The 21,141-nt window shown below is 46.9% G+C and overlaps 1 protein-coding gene across 6 annotated transcripts in view; it reads left to right on the top strand.

Moving 5' to 3' along the window:
- Nucleotides 1-21,141, top strand: part of YAP1 (Yes1 associated transcriptional regulator) — a 98,477-nt gene that overhangs the window by 41,164 nt on the left and 36,172 nt on the right. For 4 of the 6 annotated variants that reach the window (XM_032427769.1, XM_032427773.1, XM_032427771.1 and 1 more), the window contains exon 3: nt 20,882-21,001. In XM_032427769.1, the coding sequence (XP_032283660.1) occupies nt 20,882-21,001 (120 nt within the window). The remainder of the gene's footprint in view (nt 1-20,881; nt 21,002-21,141) is intronic. The other 2 variants (XM_032427770.1, XM_032427772.1) reach the window with 1 other exon arrangement.

The following is a 21,141-nucleotide window of genomic DNA, read 5'->3' on the forward strand; positions in this document are numbered from 1 at the left end:
GGTTCACAAAAGGGCTCCTTGCCTAGGAGAGCTCGCAGGGCTCATCGTGTCCTCCTGCCCTCGGAGGTGGTGCCGGTGCGTGGGGCTCTGCTCCTCCGTGACTCTCTGCTCTTGCCTTTGGTGGGCTGAACACTTGAATTCTAGAGAGTTAAGTGCTGAAAACAAAAATGACACGAGATTCAGGACTAAGCTGATCTTGTCATAAACTCTCTTTATATAAGTTCTTGAAAAAAAATTAATTACCTAAATCTTCCATTTTAGCTTATTTTAATAAGAATATATTTACTTATTTTCAGAATCTGTTTTATATGTGATATTTAAATCAAAAGTTTCAAGGCAAAATATTATGCAAGTATTCACTAATATTTTTACTTGATATCTAGGGTTTTTTTAATCATCAAATTTCCAAATAAAAGTTGTGAAAGCTGCCTTGTATTTATAGTCCAAAGAAGATGATTCACATTATTCATTCTGTCACGCTCCGCCTAAAACCATGCCTTGGAAACTAGTAATAAATAACTCATTAATTTAAGGTTTATTATGGAAGATTTAGGCATTTTGCATCTAACAAGGTTGACTGTGATTCTTTTAGAACATTGGTTTTTTTTTCTTATTAAATTTTCTAATAGTAATGGCCTGAGGAAATAAGGAGAATTTGTATTCAAATTTGTGTTTATTTTTTTTTAAAGATTTTATTTATTTATTTGACAGAGAGACAGCGAGAGAGGGAACACAAGCAGGGGGAGTGGGAGAGGGAGAAGCAGGCTTCCCATGGAGCAGGGAGCCGGATGCGGGGCCCGATCCCAGTATGCTAGGATCATGACCTGACCCAGCACAGACCAGCAAAGCTTAATGACTCAGCCACCCAGGCACCCCTCAAATTTGTGTTTAAGATAAAAAGTATACATCAAATTGTTTTTAGTGGGTTTCAGAATATTTGTGTTTATATTTCCAGCTCTTTTATAAAGTATAAAATGTTTTATACACTGCATGTAGTAGGCATGCTTACTTGTAGTTGTGTTTAGTAAACAGAGGTGACATTGGCAGGGACAGTTGGAGTGGAGGGTATGGACAGAAGTTTGGAGGTACAGCATTGGCCTGAAATGGGACAAGCCCCCAAGAGAGGCGTGGGCGTGTATCCGTGGTAGTAAGAGTGAGCCCTGTCAGGCGTGCTGCTGGGGTCTGCTTGGACTCTGTCAGTTAATCCTCGCAGTGACCGTTGAAGTTCCTTGCTGGCTTTTGTGTTTTTTTGTTGCTTTGTTTTTTTTTAAGATTTTTTATTTATTTTACGAGACAGTGAGAGAGAGAGCACGAGCAGGGGCAAAGGGAGAAGCAGACTCCCCACTGAGCAGGGAGCCCGATGCGGGACTTGATCCCAGGACCCTGAGATCATGACCTGACCAGAAGGCAGACGCCTAACCTACTGAGCCTCCCAGGCGCCCGAAGTTCCGTGCTGTTGTTATCATTCTCACTTCCCATCTGAGAGAATTTAAGTAACTTTTCCAAAATCACACAGTTGGTCGGTGGTCGAAGCCAAGACTCAGTGCTTGGTAATGGGGCTCCTGAGCCCGACCTCTTACTATGCGCGGGAACCAGGGTTAGGACAAGTGACAGAGAAGAGCCTCCAAGCCAGCAGAGGGGACAGGACCTGTGAGTGCACGGGAGGCACACTGGGGAGCTGCTTCTGCAGAAGGTGGGCGTGGGGGTGTTTGCTGAAGGAGGTTCTGTAGGTCATAAAATACACACTGCACCTTCCAGAGGAGGGGATACTGAAAGAGGACACTCGAGGTCATTGTCTTCAACGGGCTGGTTGGACAGAATGAGGGGTTAAGAAAGGAAGAGACAGATGTGGTAAAACCTAAGAAGTGTTTTTTTAACCCAAAACCAAAAACTGATCCTAAAAAGGAAAGGGAGTCACCAGCGTTTCAGAATGAGAAATATTAAGGATATAAGGATACATGATCCTAGATCCTTAAGTGTGGATTATGGTGAGTCTGGTCCCCAGCACAGACCAGCACAGAGGTTTGTGAGGCCTGCGGGCCTCTGAAACACACACTCAGGTCTGGTCTTTCATTTCTTCCAGGTTAGCGCACGTTCAAGAACAAACAGGACTTTGACACGGTCCTGAAATGCTTTAGGATGAGTGTCGCGAGAACTGCAGCCTTGCTGTTCCTCACACTCACATAAAATGACAGCTCAGATGTCCCGTAGGAGGGTGTTGGGCCAAGGACTCCCCTTCCCTCTGGCAGCGCGGCAGAGCGTGGGGGCCGTGCTCTCTCCGGGAGGGGGGGGCACAGCCCAGTTTCTAAAACAGCTATCAGAGGACAGAACCTTCTCTCTCTCTCGGGTTCTCCATGAGAAAAGCCACAAACCCGAAGCTCATCTGTGCTTGGATAATAATCTTTTAGAGCCTGGAGACAGTGAGGAGCAAGGAGAATTGTGAGGGTATTTCAGTAAGTTTTGAGGGCGTTTACTGTAACAAAGCAGCAAATGGCTTCCGGCAAAACCATGGTATTTACAGTTTTCACCCTGAAGGGAATGCCTTCCGAACCTGCTAATCTGAAACTTCAGATAAAAGAGGAAACCTGCGTGCCTCTTCTGAAGCCCTTCACTGGGTCAGTCGTCCTAAATGCAACGTGATTTACGTTTTTATCGTTAATTATCTAAACAAGAACTTTCTATTTTGCTTTTTTTTTTTTAAAAGAAAAGAATGAATCTAGCTCTGTGTTCTGGTCTGTTTCTAATCAGACCACTTCCTTAAAACACAGTCATTTTCTTTAGGCTCTCAGACCTGTTTTCTGTCTAATTTTTTAATGGTTCGCCGTATTGATTGGTCTTTTAAAATTCTAATTCTAAGATTTTATGAAATCCTATTTCTTGCATTCAGTCTAATTCAGTTAACAAAGTGATCAGTTTACTTCTGTTTTTACAAGTCCTTTTTCAAAATATGAGGTTGAAATGATGGATTTCATCGCTACACTGCATACCCCTTGTTTGTAATTGGCCATCAATTAATATATATAATTGGGAAATCACGTATTTGTCAGTTAAATGGTACACCTGGAAAGGGTTCTAGAGACATGACTTATTAGATTCTGTAAAACAGATTAATTTGTATCTTTAACTGTCCATTTAATTGGCAAATAAATGACAGGGAACCTTGTAAAAGGAATTTGAAAAGTGAGGAAAAGAAAACTAAGGGGCAACTCTTGGTTTCTTCGACTCAGGTCATGATCTTAGGGACCTGGAATCGAGCCTGAGCCCCGCATTGCACTCAGCGGGGAGTCTGCTGGAGATTCTCTCTCTCCCTGCCCCTCCGCCTGCCTCGTGCTCTCTTTAGGTAGATAGATAAAATCTTAAAAAAACTAGAAGGAAATTTGAGTAACTCAGTAATAGCTCTATTTTGTTTTACATGAAAATATATGATATGGACCTATACATAAGTGTATATAAACCCTGTCCTGTTACATTACTTGAGATGACGGGCGCCTGGCTGGCTCTGTCCGTGGAGTGAGCAACTCTTCATTTCGGGGTTGTGAGTTCCAGCCCCGTGTTTCGGGTAGAGATTACTTTCTTTTTTCTTTTTTTAAGTTTATTTGACAGAGAAGACAGCAGAGGGAGGGGGAGAAGCAGGCTCTCCGCAGAGCAGGGAGCCTGATTTGGGACTCGATCCCAGGACCCTGGGACCATGACCTGAGCCAAAGGCAGACATCTAACCAACTGAGCCACCTGAGCGCCCCTGGTAGAGATTTCTTTTAAAAAGCTATTTAACTTACTTGAGATGATTGCCCTTTAGAAATTCTGTTAAGCGAGTTACGCTTACAGCACATGAACAGCCCTTCGATGCCTGGTTGAGATCTGTATAAAATAGTCCTACATACTGAGAGTTTGGCCAACATTAGTGACTGTTGTGTTAGACATTAGGAAATACGGACTTGGGGAGAGAAAAGTGTGATACTCCTCCTTTGACCAGCTTTATCTATGTGAAGATACTAATTTTTTAGTAGTCGTTCATTAACAGTGACCCGCAAGATAGCTGAATCTCAAAGCAATAGAAAGTCAGGAAAGTATACTCTCATGATCCAGAGATAACTTGACGCCAAAGGGGTGCTAACCGTTTAGAACCATTAAAAATCATAAGCCTTGATTTAAATTAAGCAATAACCCAATTTTCTGCTTTTTAAAAACATATCTTTGGTAACAGTCCAAAGTCAAATGTCTTCTACAGGTGCATTTTAAAGGACTTGTTGTTTTTGTATTTTAAAGTGAGGCATTTATTTGGTTAATGTCCAAATCTAGCAGTGCAGCGCTTTCAGATTTCCCTGTTAATGAAAACCTGCATGGAATGCCTGGGGAATCCGTCTTTTCGGGTGGAACAGATGCTCTCTTGATCCTGGAAGATGATGCTCAGCACCTTCTCTCTGGTGGGGAAGACGTTCAGAGCACGCGGGGTGAGGGGTGCCGAGCTGCCCCCCTGCCCGCCCGCACTGTCTCTGTGCGGGCACCACAAACCAGCGGGGGAGCGAGAGGGTTCCCCAGAAAAATGCCAGGTTGAGAGTGGATGGGAAATGGGAAAGGGACAGGTAAAAGCAAAAAATAAAAACCTTAAAAAGCAAGGAAAAGGTGAGGGCGGAGCTGACAACAGGTTTCAGAGCTGGTAATTCCTGCTTCCTGTGTTGTGGCCCCCCGGCTTTGAATCTGCTTTTCACCTTTGGAGTGAACGGAGAAGGGCTGGGGAATAAGGGTTCACGTTGGCTGGACGAGGGTTTGAACCCCAGCTCTGTCACTCCCTGCCTGTGAGACCTTGGACAAGCTTCAGGAGTTCCTGTGCCGCGTTCCTTCGCTTGGGAAATAGGAGTAAGAGGACTAGCAGCGCTGAACTCCTGTAGATGGAATGCGGCGATCCATCTGGGTGCCATGATGGGTGATGGGTGCGCAGTTACGGATTAACTGGGGCGCACAGTGCTCGGTGCCTCCGGCGCATGTAATAAGTAAATGTCATCGGATCCCGTAGTTTACATTTTACTCCGTTTATATTAACAAGTAGCCACTCTTCATTTAAAATAATTTTTTATCACCAAATACGGGTCATTGGCCCTTACCCAAGTCATGTGTTAACTTCTGGCATTTACATTCTTAAAGATTTTCTGGTATATATAGGTGGTAGACTATTAAATGTAAATATGGTTTTCTTCTTCTACATGAGTTAAAATTTTTTTCCAAAAGTTCTTGACTGTTTTTAGATGGAAATTTTGTTAACCTGAAGTCATAACAAATGGAACGAGATACACTATAAAGTATATCAAACAGGAATAAAACTGTGACAAAGCCCAAACTCAGAGCAGCGAATGGAGTAGGAGAGACAGTGTATTTATTAGTTATTCTCAAGCTCCTATCCAAATGTCTTTTTTTAAACCAAAGTTGCTTCTTTTGGGAATGTACGTAAATTAAGAAAAGATGGCCACAGGAAAAGGGAAAATAGTAAAAAAACAAAAGCATAATAATCAGAACCAACGTAACTAATTCTCAGGAAACTTGGTTTGTTTTACATAGTTTATGTCTTGATTGTTTTGATAATTAAGTTCCTGAAGAATGGTTAGTAATATGGAAAGAAGAACCATGTTTCTAATGTAAACCCATGGAGCAGTCGGTTCATGAAGGACTGTCGTGCGTGGACAGGGCGTGGTGGCTGCAAAGCCCAAGTGCCCCTCGGGGAGGGCATCCAGCGGCTCGCAGGTGACCACAACTGCCCGTACCGTGCCTTCTCCCGGGGCGTTCTGCCCTGGCCCGCACCGCATGCGGCACCATCTGATCCCTGTGTTTTCGGGACTCTGCTGCGTCCTGGAGGGCACGGCTCCTGGCAGGGCCACCGGTGGCCCCTGTCCTGTTCTGACGGTGAGTGCCTTCCCCTTCCCGTCCGCTGGGGAGCGCTCTTGTTGTTAAAAGACTCCAGTCATGACTCTTGAAAATGTTTTCTAAATAATAGTAAAACTTAGAATTACCTAGGCAAGGCAGCAACATTTGCCAAGTGGAACAATAGACATTGGCTGATAAATGTCTTTCTTAATGCTGAGTCTAAAATAAACTCCCAGGGTAAGGATCCCCCAGTCCCCAAATACATAAGCCAGACTTTAACGTCTGGAATTGAGGGATATGTTTACGTGTTAATGTATTGGCCTCTACAATCTATAGCATTTTTAAAGTATTCACGTCTTCATTCCTTTATTGAAGAAATCCCAGCTAATCGTGTTGAAAGGTAGATAAGAGTTTCTCCATCTTTCAGTAGCTTGAGATCAGTATTTCTCGTAGTAGTCCGTTTTCAGGAAAGCCCTTCCTTCCTGTCTTGTTTGCTATGTTAGGGCTGTCTTATACAGCGAGGGGAGACGTGGACAGATGCAAGGTTGTGGGGTTCCCGTGACCTGATCCTAGGGCACAAATGACAGATGTTTTTAAAAATCTAGCAGTTTCTGGGGCGCCTGGGTGGCTCAGTGGTTAAGCGTCTGCCTTCGGCTCGGGTCATGATCCCAGGGTCCTGGGATCGAGTCCCACATCGGGCTCCCTGCTCGGCGGGAAGCCCACTTCTCCCTCTCCCGCTCCCCCTGCTTGTGTTCCTGCTCTCGCTGTCTCTCTCTGTCAAATAAATAAATAAAATCTTTAAAAAAATAAAATAAAATAAAAATAAAAATCTAGCAGTTTTTGAAGGAATTGTTTGGGAAAGTAAAGTTCATTTGAATTCTGGAAGTTACTAAGATTTTTGTGCAGATACTGAAGCTAATGTTCTGTTATTTTAACCAACAGACTAACTTAGGAGAGTCGGGGGATATTATTAAAGAATATAAAGAAAAAAGTTGACATGTGAGTGTCCTTGTTGCCGGCTCTCTCTGGGACATGAGTTATTACAAATAGAAGTGTCCATGCTCAACTCTCTTTTCAGTGATTATTTGTAGAATTTTGGAAACTTTGCTCAGCTTTGGAGTAGAGATGATGAGAAAAAGATTCAGTTATTTACATTTAAGAAAAAAAAATAAATGTCTGTTTTATTTCTTCTCTGGATAGTGTTAGAATATTATTTTTGTCTTTCCCACTGATTTCTAAATACTTTTGGTTACTTTATTGCTACAGTGATTTTATGACTCATAAGAGGAATATTTGTGTGAAAGATTAAAATGCTAATTCTTTAAAAATGATATCCATAGACTACCATATATAGGCAGCATCAGTGAAATAAAGCAAAATCCTGCAACAATAAACAGAGGAGGGCAGAGCTCATATTAGGTCATTTTTTCAAAGGTGGTTTCTTTAAGCATTCTAAAGCCTGAACTTACAGAAGCTCATCTCATAAATTTACTTACTGAAAGTCTGAAGTATTAAGTTAAAATATAAAAGACTCCAGTTGCACTGAAGAAAGTTTGAAGGCTGGGGTACTAGAAAGTTCTCTGAGCTTGGACTTCGCCTTTTCCTCTAGGACATTTGTTCTTTCAGCTGTCACAAAGATGAAAATGAATTTTTAAAAAAATTTTTAAAGGTTTTATTTATTTGAGAGAGCGCATGCGTGCCCACGGGCAGAGGGAGAGGGACGTGCAGACTCAGTGCCGACGCTGGGCTCCGTCCCAGGACCCAGGTCACAGCCCAAGCTGAAATCAAGAGTCAGGCGCTCAACTGACTGAGCCACCAGGCGCCCCAAACATGAAAATGATTTTTAGCAGAGCCTCAGTTTCACCTTGAGACAGTTGTCCCCTTTCTCCATTATTCCTTCCACAAATGCCACATGCCCCACGTTGTACCAAGCGCCCTAATGGCCATGGTGGTGGCAGAGTCAGGTTAGGACGGGTGCTCTGTGTAAGGACAACAGAAGATGTTATGGCAGGCCTAGCCCGGAGTGCTGCGCGACTGGGGGGCCGTGTGCAGCTGGTCAGGAGTTAGAAGCCAGGCCTTCATTCACTCCCTCCACACCCTGAATACCCGCCTGTGCCACGCACTCTTGTAGACGGTGAGAATACAGACTGTCAGCCAATGTCCAGTGTGTCCAGTAGTTAAAAACGGCAAGTGAAGAGTCCGTTACAGGTCACAGAGCCCTTGGCTGGGGTGCAGGGCGCTGGTGCTGTGTTCGCTCCTCCAGGCCAGGCGTCCTGTGAGTGGGCAGGGACGTGAGTGAGCCGAGGGCCGTGCAGATATCCGGGGGAGAGGGGGGAATGTTCATGAGTCACACAACAGCCAGGCCAGAGTTGCGGAGGGATGTTCGGGGAAGAGATTCGGGGAAAGGTAGCCCCAAAGCCGTGTCATAGAGGAGCTTACGGGTCTTGAACAGAGGCGTTTTCTAACAGGAGGCAGATGCGTTTGGTGCGGTTGTAATGCCCTAGTGGGGTAGAGCAGTGGTACCAAGCGGCTGGATTCAGGACCCGAGCTTCAGGAGGGGAGTGTGAGCTTAGGTGTGCCCCAGGAAAAGGAAGGCAAGGGAGCTCGAGACCCCAGCGCCATGTAACTCGTGCTGGGGCGGTGGACATCCTCAGAAGGACTTTGTGTGATCAGCCAAGAGGTCTGAGCTTTATCCTGAAGAATTTGGGAGGCCACCAAAACTGTGAGTCTTCTCTAGGGCCCTTCTGCCGTGGAAGGGCTGTGGGCTCACTGTTTTTGTTATCTGATCATTTCATCTCAGACCCAGGTTTATTTTCTGATCAACCTGTCTCTTTGCATTGGGCATGAATTTTAATAAGTTAAATACATTATTGAAACAAAATTGCAGGAACTGTTCCAGGAAGAGTAGGGAACTGACTTTTTAAAAGTACCTACTATAAGCCCTGCCCTCTGTCAAGTGCTTTTTTTTTTTAACCTCTCAACAATTAATGGACAAGAGTGCTCCTGTCCACTTTGTGGATGAGGAAAGTGAGCATCGAGTAGGTTAGGGAACTTGCACAAGGTTAGAAAGATAATAGGTATAGGGTTCAAGAATTGACCATAGGTCCTTCTTACCATTCTAAACTTCGCTGTCTTTCTAGAGCGTTAATGCAGAGCTAAAACCATACTTGCATTTGGAATGCATCAAGGGTGATATTTTTTTTTTAACCAACGAATCCACTGAATGGTAGTGTTGCGGTGTTGGTAAAGTTTGAGTTAGTGGTAGGTGTTCTGTAAAAGAGTTCGATAAAAACAAGCCAGCCTTATTAGTTTTCTGTATTACAGATGGGTGGTTCTCCAAGTGTGCTAGGTAGAGGAATCGCCTGGGGACTAGTTAAAATCCGGCTGTGACTCAGCAGATGGGGTGGGCGCTACAATTGTGCCTCTGACGGGTGCACAGGAGCTGCCGACCTGGCCGGTTCCCCAACCACAGGACACGAGTATGAGAGATCTGCGTTCTCACGCCTGTTTTAATGTTATTCCTGTTTCCTACTGGGATAAAATCTATACGGACTGATACGTGGAATCCATCATTTCATACGAACACTTATTTAATATAAAAATTCTCTAAAATGTTATTAACTTGTAACAAATCCGTGATTTATAAAAGCACAAACCTACAGTCTGGTAGATGTGACTTGATCAAGACCGATCAGTCGTTCTTTATAGGTAGGTTTTCACTCCTCTCAGCTCTACAAGCTGGTTGTGTGTGGTGGTAGCGGTAAGCTGGCGGGAGACCAGGACAAAAAGTCACGTGCTTCTTTCAGACTTGGGCCCTCACGGGGGAGACGGGTGTAGGCAGAGATGAGAGCACAGTGCGGCGTGTGCAGGGAAGGGGACGTGAGCATCGTGGCTGGGGGACCAGAGTGCACATGCTGGTGCCAGGGCTTTGGGCTCCCCAGCATGGCCACTGGTTTGGCAGAAGACTCTTCTAGCTACCCGTGTGACCTAGGAGTACACCCTGACTTGAAGGAAGAATAGAAATGGACTGGTCACCACTCTTGCATTTGCTTTTGTGAAGCAGATTTTAATCAGTATGTTCGTAATCTTTTTAGCTTGTAGGCCTGTACACAGGAATGACACAGCCTTGACCTCGTGACCTGGGGCTGCGTGCTTTAAGTCACTTTTCACCCTGAGAGTAAAAATGGAAACCAGAGGAGAATTCCTATTTCTTCTACCAAAACTTGATTTCATAAACTGCGTTTTCCTCAACTAATGCATTCATAAATACTTGCCCCACATTGAGATTATTGAAGCCACAAAAAACTTAGTGACAATCACAGTTAATATTGATTGTACGTGACAACTGTTTCGAGTGTGTCTGCCTGAACATTTTATTCGGGGCAGGATTTCAGTAAGGATTGTTAAGGGCTTATGAGACCAAGCATGTAGATTTCAGGTGCTTGTCTGTGGATACGAACCGCTGAAGAGTCGGGGTGAATATCCTTGCGCTCCCCCGTGTTTTGAAAGCCGCCTGTCTGGGATCATAGTCTCACTAACCCCGGTGGCAGTTTCTAGTCAGTGTTGCCATGTTTGTCCTGATCAACCTTGAAAATTGAGCATACCCATTTATGAAAAAATCGAGACCTCTTTTTCTATATTCTGGGGCAGAATTATAAATTCTTCCCGTGCTCCTACCTGACCTGTAGTTAAACTCAGTGTAAAAGAGCAAATTCAGGACAGTCTGCAGTACAAAATGAAAACAACTGCAGTTTCAGTACATCAGTGGGAAAGTCTTCCTCGTGGGATAGAACTGAGGAAATCTTCCCAAAGCTACAGTGTGAGAATAGAGTAGAATTTCAGTGGATGAAAACAGTGGAGGCTAGGGGCTCCTGGGGGCTCAGCTGGTGAAGCGTCTGCCCTCAGCTCTGGCCCTGATCTCAGTCAGGGTTGTGGGATCGAGTCCCCAGAGCCCCCACGTCACTGCGCTCCCTGCTCAGCCCACAGTCTGTCTCCCTTTCCCTCTGCCCCTCCCCCTGCTCATGCGTGTGCGTGCTCGCTCACTCTCAAATAAATAAATAAAAATCTTTAAAAGTGGGGAGGCGCCTGGGTGGCTCAGTCGGTGGAGCATCTGCCTTCGGCTCAGATCTTGATCCTGGGGTACTGGGATCGAGTCCCACGTCTGGCTCCCTGCTCAGCGGGGAGTTTGCCTCTTCCTCTCCTTCTGCCACTCCCCCTGCATGTGGTCTCTCTCTGTGTCAAATAAATGAAATCTTTAAAAAAATAAATAAAAAATAATAAAAATAAAAAAACAGTGGAGGCTAGGAGGAGACAGGCTGCAGGTAGGTGCAATGGGACTGTATGTTGGGGTGAAAATGCGTGGCACTGCATGGGACTGGACAGACAGACTGAGGCCTGTAGCCGGGAGGACTGACACGGAGTGGATCGCTACATAACCAGCCCAGCGTGCTGGATCCTCTTAGAGTGAGCAAGGACCTAATGCAGTGGGAGGGGCAGCAGTCCGCAGGCAAAGCCCTCCTGGGGAAGTGGCCTGCAGAGAGGAGAGGGGCGGGCTGGGTGCCGAGGGCTGTGACCGAGGTGGGCTGCCGTGCTCAGGACCGAGGAGGCAGTGCCCTGTGCTGCCTGCCTGTCGAGGGCCGTCAGCAACCCGCAAGGATTTGAGGACTTTCCATGTGGGCTCAGGGAGGCCTGAGTCGGAGAGCCCTTGCCTCAGGAGGCGAGGCAGGATGACGTGGCCGTGTTGAATGTCGTGGGCGATGAAGACCAGTTTGCAGGCCGCTGCTGAAATTGAGTCTGGGAAATGGGAAAGTCTGCATGACAGTTCTGTTTGAGGAGCAGATGCAATTGTTGTTTTAAAGTAAAATCCACTCGGAATATGGGGACGTATTTCGTGAGGTGTCTGTCTAGTTGGTGGAGGAGAGAGACCCGAGTTGACCTCGTGAGAAGCATTGAAGGTGTGGGAGTCCCCTGCGCGGACAGGACTGGGGCTGTGGGGGTTCCGGAAAGATGAAGGAGAATGTTGCTTGTGTTGTAGCGGGGAGTTCTGGAGAGCTGGAGTCCCCGGTGTGCTGCGAACGAGCCTGGGCTAGTGCTCCGTGCCTGGGAGCGAGAGTCCCCGTGCCGTGGGTCTGCTGGATGACGTTGTAGGTGCTCGCGGGGAACTCAGAACACCTCGCCTGTGGTAAGAGCACTTGGCGGTCCCTCGTCGGTGCAGGAGACACGACTCCAAAACTCTCAGCTTGGTCAGGATTAGATCCTCTCAGGTCCGGCTACCCCTCCTGCATCGTCAGAGAATGACGTTCTGCTAGTTCTGTGCTTCGCACCACGCATCGCGTGTGTTCACCGAACTTCCCGTGTCCTGGGTGACGGCGTTATTCCTGAATCGTGGGCCGGTGAGACGGAGAGGTTGCTCGTCTAACTCGTGGGGTAGTTTATCAAGATTTTCCTGTTTGATAAGACACCGCAGGTGAGCAGGACGTTGATGTCGAGTCACCTTCCATGTTACGACACGGCGCATTTTGTTTTTGAAGTATTGCCGGAAGTTGCTCTGCCGTGGTAGCCAAGTTACTACTGCACGAGTAGTAGTAAATCCTACCGAAACATTTTATTTTCCCCAAGGGTGAGTAACTTTCATTTATGAATTACTTTAATGGTAGCCTACCACTCTTCTTCCTCTTATCCTGATGCAAATTTCTCACCCTCAGGGCACCCGGCCGGCTCAGTGGGTAGAGCGTGGGACTGCGGATCTCGGGTTGTGAGTTCACGCCCCCCCCCCCCCCTTTGGGGGTAGAAGTTACTTTAAAGAAAATTCCTCACCCTCTTTACATGTCATTAAGATGCTGACCTCTGTCCACCTTCTTGATACAAGGCTTATTTTTTTTTTTCCTTTTCTCCTTTTCTTTCCCAAAAGACTTGGATGTGGTGGTGAGCCTTGAAAAATTCCCACATCTTTGCCTTGTCTGAGGGCCTGTGTTCCCTGTGTGTGAACATGACTTAGCACAAAATGTTTACTACCCGTTGCCCCTGAGCCTAGAGAATTGTTACCGCCCTCGCAGATTGGTAATCCCCTTTACATGTTACCCCTTTGGCCCTCCACTGGTTGTGAAAGGTGAAGGCTTTTGGTTGAGTCTTGACCATAACCATGCCCCTCCGCCCCCTGCACACTGTCCCCTTCACTGTGTCCCTGCCTGGGACGCTCATGCCCGGATCATCACAGGCCTCTGCTTGCGCCGTGTTGGAGTCCCAGCCTGAAGCTCACTTCCTCTGTGCAGCCCCTCTTGGTCCACGCTTGTAAAAGACCGTTTCCAGTTTTGTTTGTGCTCGTGTTGCTCTCTTTCTTCTGCTCAGTGCACTTGCTGGCCAGCCCTGTTTTGTTTTCCTGGCTAGAACTTGAGTGCCATCAACAGGGACTGTTGCTTGCTGTGCATCTCAGAACCTAGAATCCTGCCCCGATACAGTAGGACTTCAATATGTAGTTACTGAAGAAAAGAGTGTGCGGTATCCCTGTGCCTTCCGTTTAAGTCGTGCCAAATAATGGAGAGGCTGAACTTACATGAAAAGAAAAATACAGCACATTTTATTTCACAAGCTAAATAAAGGATTTTAATTGAATTTCTTGTTCATTAGTTTCAGCCAACATTTATTCCCCTCTTCCTGAATTGCAGGCACTCTGCTAGACAGTAAAATAGAAAAATGCACAGTCTGCACAAGCTAAAAACTCCGTGTCCAGGCATTTCACAGGCTAGCCTAGAAGGAAACCCGCGTACCCATATCATACCGTAGGACACGGGTTCTTCAGTTGAACTGAGAAAGTCAAGAGTTGAAGCTCAGTGACTAGGAATAACCCCGTCTTGCCGCCAGGGCCCTACTCTTCTTTCCATGGAGTCGTTAGCGGACAGAAAAACTAATTGTGGTCTGCTTCTCCTCAGTAGTTGTTTGAGCCATTCAGGGTTGTTTTTGTGTGTGTTTGTTTACAGAAGAAAAAGCGCCACTCTTACTAGTAGGACGTGCTTATCCTGATCGATAGGGCCGCTCACATCCTGCTGCGGCAGACCTCGTTGTGTGCTGTTTCCAGACATGCGGCGCTTCGGAGTTTGGTCTGCGCGCTGCCCACGGCACTAATGACGAGTTCCTGGCTGTGTGTAAGCCAGACGCGCCCAGAGGTAGTTCTTAGTTACTGTACGTCGGCGGTTCTCAAAGTGTGTTCCCTGGGCCACAGGCCTCTGCGTCGTTTTCTGAAAGCCTGAGGGTGGGGCCCGGCAGCGTGTGTTTAACAAACCCTCCCGGTGATTCTGATCACAAATTTTAAATGATCTTATGTAAATAACGTTTGCTACTTGTATTTTACTTCATTTTATATTGTTCATATCGAAGAAATTATATTTATAACACATTGTCAGAATATAAATTGAACTCAAAGGCATTCTAAATTTGTTTTGATCTTTCCCTGTGGTCTTCTCTTAATAAAAACGTGGGAAGCCCAGATTTCCCCTTGGACTTGGGACCTTACTCCGTTCTGACGCTAGCCCAAACACGTTCGAATCAAACTTTTAGTAGCCTGTGTGACCTAATGACTCAGAAAATCTGTCACTCTTGTTTTCTGTGCTTTTCATGATTATTCAACAGTTGGCTTACCAGTTTAGCATAATGACTTAGAAACCTGCATTAAGTATCAAGTCACTGAATTTCTCCCAAGGTCCATTTGACTAAAAATTCTTGTTTTGTGTGTATAAAGCCCGGATCTGGTTTGTTTGTTTGGTTTGCGTGAAGCCCAGCGCAGGGCTTGAACCCACAACCCTCAGATCACCACCTGAGCTGAGACCAAGAGTCAGGCGCTCAACCGACTGACCCACCCATTCGCCCCTGGATCTGTATTGTATTATTTAATTCACATGTAGGGTTGAAGATTTGTTTCTTTTCAGTTGTCTTTTTCTACTGCTAAGGATTCGACTATGGCACAGTGCTACTTAAAGGTCATCTTGCCTCATCTGCTTTGCCTTTGATCAGTAGCTTTCTTTTTATATAAAGGAAACATCTTATTTTGAACCTCTCTTTCCGTATAACATTATATTTACCCAAGTGTTAAATGAAAACTACACGTGAACATAGAAAGCATTTTTTTCTTTTCTGTTTGACCTATTACTTTGCGTGCTTATAAAAGTTAATTGTGTGGTAATTCTTTCTCACATGCACTTCATTTGGCTCCTTGGGTAGAAATGTGGTGTGAAAACAGCTGTCAGTGCGGATTAGGGAGAAGTTTCCTGAACTTCGTTTCTCAAGTCTACTGTTTTTAGTGAAATACTACTTAATGATTTATATATAACAAATATTTGATATTATATGATTATATATGATCAGTACTTAATGATTTAAACTTGTGTATTAAAGGGATAAAGTCACTGTTTCCACTTTGCAAATTAAACGTAGGAAACGCTTTCCTCCGTTTCGGGGAATGCGTTGACACGTTTGGGAAGCAGCACACTGTAGGGTCTAATGGCAGAAGTTGTCACGTCAGAGCCCTGAGTTCACATCTTTACTTGGGCAGGTTTCCTGTCTCCCCCGGGTGGATGCCCTCCCTGGACGTCCCTGTGTTTCATCCGTGTGACGCAGATGAGGACGGTGCCTGGCACACAGGCCACCGTGTAGGTTGAATGTGGCGGCGTCCTCAGTGTGCGGGCGCCAGGACGGAGCCGAGGACCAAGCGTGGCGGCGGGGGCGGTCCCACCACAGCTGCTCGCAGGGGTTGCGTGCTGTACTGTCCCTTCGAGCAGCCACACGAGTCAGGAACCCCTGTGATATCTGACACTGGCAGAGGGTACATGAATTCTAATGTGTTCTACGTCATGGGGCTCCTCAGAGACTGTGTTTTGTACAAACTGAAGGTTTCTGACAGCATTTGCTCACATTGTGTCTCTGTGTCACATTTTGGCAGTTCTCATAATATTCCCGATGGTTTCGTCACTATACTTGTTACAGTGATCTGTGGTCCATGATCTTTGATGTTTCGGGACGCCGTGAGCCGTGCACATGTCAGGCGGCGAGCTTAATGAATGCTCTGTGTGCTGACTGCCCCACTGACTGGCCATCCCCCCGTTGCCCGCCCTTCCCTCCATAGTGACAGCAGGCCAGTCGGTGACCCCGCTGCAGCCTCTGAGTGTTCACGGGAAACAAGAGTCGCATGTCTGTCCCTTGAAGTCAAAGGCTAGAGATGATGGAGCCACCAGAGTGAGGAAGATGGAGCCTCCAGAGTGAAGAAGATGGAGCCTCCAGAATGAGGAAGATGGAGCCTCCAGAGTGAGGAAGATGGAGCCTCCAGAATGAGGAAGATGGAGCCTCCAGAGTGAGGAAGATGGAGCCTCCAGAGTGAGGAAGATGGAGCCTCTAGAGTGAAGAAGATGGAGCCTCCAGAATGAGGAAGATGGAGCCTCCAGAGTGAGGAAGATGGAGCCTCCAGAGTGAGGAAGGCATGTCGAAGCCGAGATAGGCAGAACGCTAGGGCTCTTGTGCCAAACAGTCACATTGTAAATGTGAAGGGAAGTTCTCGAAGGAAATGAGGAGTACTACTGCAGTGAGCACACAAATGAGAAAGCCAAGCAGCCTTATTGCCGACAGGAAGAAAGTTTCAGTCTGGATAGAAGGTCAGACCACATTCCTGTAAACCCACACCTAATCCAGAGCAAGGCCCGGACTCTCTTCAGTTCTGTGGAGGCTGAGGGAGGTGTGGGAAGCTGCAGAAGAAAGGCCAGGAGCTGGAGGAAGTTTGTTTGTGAGGTTTAAAGAACCATGGACATGTGGGCGAAGCGAGCGATCCAGAAGATCCCACTGAGATCATGGCACATTTTCAACACAGCACAACCTTCTGTGGGAAGAAGGTGCCGTCCAGCGCTCCCATAGCTGGAGAGGAGAAGTCAGTGCCTGGCTTCAAAGAACAGGCTGACTCTCTCGATAGCGGCTAATGCAGCTGGTGACTGTCAGCTGCAGCCGCTGCCATTGACTGCTCCGAGAATTCTTCGGGCCTTTATACACATTATGCTCCGTCGACTCTGCCTCCGCTCTAGAAAGGGAACAGCAAAGCCTGGGTGAGGGCACAGCTGTCGACACCGTGGTTTACTGAGTATTTTAAGTCCACTGCTGAGACCACCTGCTCAGAATAAAAAGATTTCATTCAAAGTATTACTGCTCATGGACAGTGCACCTGGTCGCCCCAGAGCTCCGATGGAGACGGACAGTGAGATGCATCTTGTTCTCATGCCCACAGCCCATGGATCCAGGAGTCGTTTTGACCTTCACGTCTTACTACGTAAGAAATACATTCTGTACGGCTGGAGCTGCCGAAGGAGTGGTTCCTCTCGTGGATCTGGGCAGAGTACGTGGAAGGGACTCACCATTGTAGAGGCCATTAAGAACATTGTGATTCATGAGATACCAGATATAAATCACAGTATCAACGTGGACAGGAATTTGGGACGCTGTTGATTCCAGACCTCATGGGTGATTTTGAAGGGGTTCAACGCGTTAGGGGAGGAAGTCGCTGCCAACGGGGTGGAAACAGCAAGAGAACCGGGATCAGAAGTGGAGCCTGAAGATGGGGCTGATCTGCTGCAATCTCGTGATCAAACCTGAACGGATGAGGAGTTGCTTTTTGTGGATGAGCAAAGACAGTGGTTTCTTGGGATGGAATCTACTGGCGAAGGTGCTGTGAAGATTGTTGAAGTGACAGCAAAGGACTCAGAATGTTACGTCAACTTTGGTGATAAAGCAGCGGAGGGTTTGAGAGGATGGACTCCAGTTTGGAAAGAAGTTCTGCTCTGGGTAAAATGCTAGCAAACAGCCTCCTGTGCTGCAGAGAACTTGTTCCTGACAGGAAGAGTGGATCCGCGCAGCAAACTGCATTGTTGTCTTGTCTTGAGAACTTGCCGCGGCCGCCCCAGCCTTTGGCTGCCCCCACCCCAATCAGTCAGCATCCCTCGGCACTGAGGCAAGACCCTCCACCAGCAGAGAGGTGATGACTCACTGCAAGCTCAGATGATAGTATTTTTTAGCAATAAACTATTTTCAAATTAAGGTATGTACATTATTCTTTTAGACGTGATGCTAATTCACACTTAATAGTGTAGTGTATGCATAACTTTTAGGTGCACTGGGAAACCCAAAAATTCATTTGACTCACTTTATTGTAGTGGTGTGGAACTGAGCCCAAGACATCTCAGAGCTTTGCCTGTACCTAAGATGTATGAAGCTATTAAAAGGAAAGAGATCTGTGTGTTGTCAAGAAGAGATGCCCATAATCTATTAAGTGAGTAAAGCAAGTGTGGGCCAGGTAGAGCATGACACCGGCGGGGATGCGTGCGTTGGAGAGACATACGCACAAGGAAAGATCCAGAACATAGCACGAAACTGAAGCTGTTTAGCGTTTTCCCTGAGGAGTAGGTCACAAAAAACTTAAACACTTTTTCTATTCTGCATTTCTGTAATTTTTAACATTTTAAAAGAACTGTGAAAATGAATACATTTATGAACAAAAACTTTAAGGAGCAAAAGGCACTGGGTTTGTTTATTTATGTCATTTATTCTGTTTATAAATACATTAATTGAAAATAATGTATGTACTACATGATTTTAAGCTTATCTATAGACAGTTCAAACTGTTACAAGGCAGGGCCTTCATTGTTTCTTTAAATATTTGTTGAGCAGCTCCTCAGACACGGCCCGCCCGTGCGTGCAAACACAAGTGCACTGCTCGTTGCCAGGAGGACCCACGTGTGCGCAGAGCATTGCGGCTCGATCGGTAAATGTTCCACGGCGTAGAAGACAAAACTCGGAAGGCTGACTGGAACAGCTGACCTCTGAGCCTCTTGCAGGATGAATACGAGTTTATAAGGGGCCGGGGTCAAGGGATGTCTGTGTAAGAGGAGCAACAAATACAAAGAGGTGGCTTGGTTTTGTGAGAAGTTGTGGGGGACGGGATTGGGTGTATGAAGAACACCTGTTAAGAAATGAGTCCAGCCGGCATTTTCCTTTTGATGTGGAGAGAAAAGGAACTGCTTTTACAAGTAACAAGTTACGTAGAAGAGTCGATGAGATGGTATTTTAAGAAGAAAACCCTGGTGGCTGTTTGGTAGAGGACGCCGGGATGAGGAGAGGTGGTGAGGAGTCAGGCACCAGGGAAGGACACTCGGGTGGCTCAGAACAGGGAGCTGTGACCCTGGTGGCGGCGTCCGCAGTGGTGCCCTGGAGCCAAGGGCTCAGAGAGGAGGTGTGTGTCGTCTGCAGGACGGGCCGGTTGCTTTGCGTCCCGGACCCTGCTCTGGGTTCTGACTCAGGCGGCCAAGGTGGACAGCAGTACCGCTAAAAAAGGCAGGTTTGGAGGCTGTAAAGGGATGTGCCGGTAGTGTTGACGGAGGTGTTCAGAGCCATCCCACGACTGCTGCTGACTTGTTCGTTGTCAGGGGGCCTCAGGTACTTAGAGTGTCAGTTGGCCATTGAGCCGGCTTCCCCATTAACGTCGTACCCAAGCATTCGTATCCGGTTATGGAGGGTCTGTTTTCCTGACAGCCCAAGTGACAGTGAATGCTGCCGAGAAAAGTGGTCCCATCTCTATGTGTTGAACGAACTTGCTTCCCACTCACCTGTTAGTAAATATGGGGTCGCTCTGGCAGATTCCAACTCTGGACGCGGTTGGCTTTCATTGTGGACAGAACGCAACAAGTAGGACGGCAGGAGGGGCTTCCCCGGGGCCTCTCGAGGAGCGCAGAGCGCTCCAGTTTCCTGTGTCTGTGTTTCCTAACACGGCAGACCTTGGACAGCGGGGTAGTAGCGAATTGGACAGTTTCTGAAACAAAGGAAACTGGCCTGGAATGAGGGCTTTGGGTCCCACGGGCCTTTGTGAGTGTTTTGTTTAAGCAGAGTTACTCAGCATCACTTCTAAGTCTGGCTTGGACTGCCGATTTAGGAATAAGGAACCCGGTCCCGTTGTGCATAGGCAGCATCCGTAGGACCTGGTCTAGGGCTGGGCGGTGGCTGAGAAGAAGCCTCGTGAGGCGCATCGGCGGCTCAGGGCCCGGCTGCCCGGTCTGCGCGCCCTCTGACCCGGGCTGTGCGGTGTGGGCTCACGGAGCCCCCGTGCGTCCGTGTCCTCGTGAGAATGGAGGGACGACCACCGGTAGGGCGTCGGCGGTTGTGAGGGTCACGTGAGTTGATGCACATCATCTCCTCCGGGCAGTGTCCGGAACCCAGGAGGCGCTCAGTTCGCGTGGATCCACAGATGGAAAAGTCCCGGGCACTCGCTCGAATGTCTGCTGAGAATTACCATGTTCTTCCGTCCTCCCTCCCTCTGCGGCTTCGAAGTTGTCTCTCCTTGTTCTTCCTGAGAAGTGGGCCTTCGACAGCTCCAGCCTCCCCTGCCCTCTTCGAGCCCGTGTCGGACTCCGTGCTCAGCACCCCCTGCCCCGCCCCCGGCAGCTTCTGGGCTGCCTGAAAATAAGCTTTTTCTGGAATAGAGTTTTCTGTATGGCAGTTTTCTTGGTGAGAGCCAATCCCATAAATCCTGGAGATAAATGCAGCTTGGCCGACTTAGCCAAAGTGTGCTTTACATGAAACAGAATGTGTACGGCACTTGACGTGTTCTCAAGACGTTTGCGTGTCCTCCTCGTTGAAGAGCCTTGGCGTCCGTAGGAAGGCACTGTCCCCAAATCTGGATGGAGGGCCGTCCCTGAGCCATGACACTGAATGTGGCAAATTAATAGTGACAATGGTTATTTGGGTCACGACTTCCAAAAGGATTTTTCTTGACTCTTTTTTTTTCCTATCTATGTCTCCGGGGGTATAGATTTTATTAATTAGTTTCTTTTACGAAGTGGAGAAGAATCAGGTATATAGGTTTACTTTTCTTCTCTGAACACATGCTTAATTCTGTTTTAATAAATTGTTTTGTCAAGACCTGTTTTCTTTATAAATTAGCACCCTTCCCACTTTTTTTAGCTGCACCAAATCAAACCAACTGTGATTGTTTTTTCTGTATTTATAGGTCCTCTTCCTGATGGATGGGAGCAAGCCGTGACTCAGGATGGAGAGATATACTATATAAACCATAAGAACAAGACCACCTCTTGGCTAGACCCAAGGCTTGACCCTCGTTTTGGTAAAGGTTCATCTCAAAACCTTTTTAGATATTTTGATAACGTGTGTGTGTGTGTGTGTGTGTGTGTGTGTGTGTGTGTGTGAGAGAGAGAGAGAGAGACTTTGGGAAGATACACTGAAATAAAATTGCATTGCTTTACAGTATTA

This window comes from Phoca vitulina, unplaced genomic scaffold (assembly GCF_004348235.1).
Source record: "Phoca vitulina isolate PV1807 unplaced genomic scaffold, GSC_HSeal_1.0 scaffold38, whole genome shotgun sequence".
In the NCBI taxonomy this organism is placed as follows: Eukaryota; Metazoa; Chordata; class Mammalia; order Carnivora; family Phocidae; genus Phoca; species Phoca vitulina.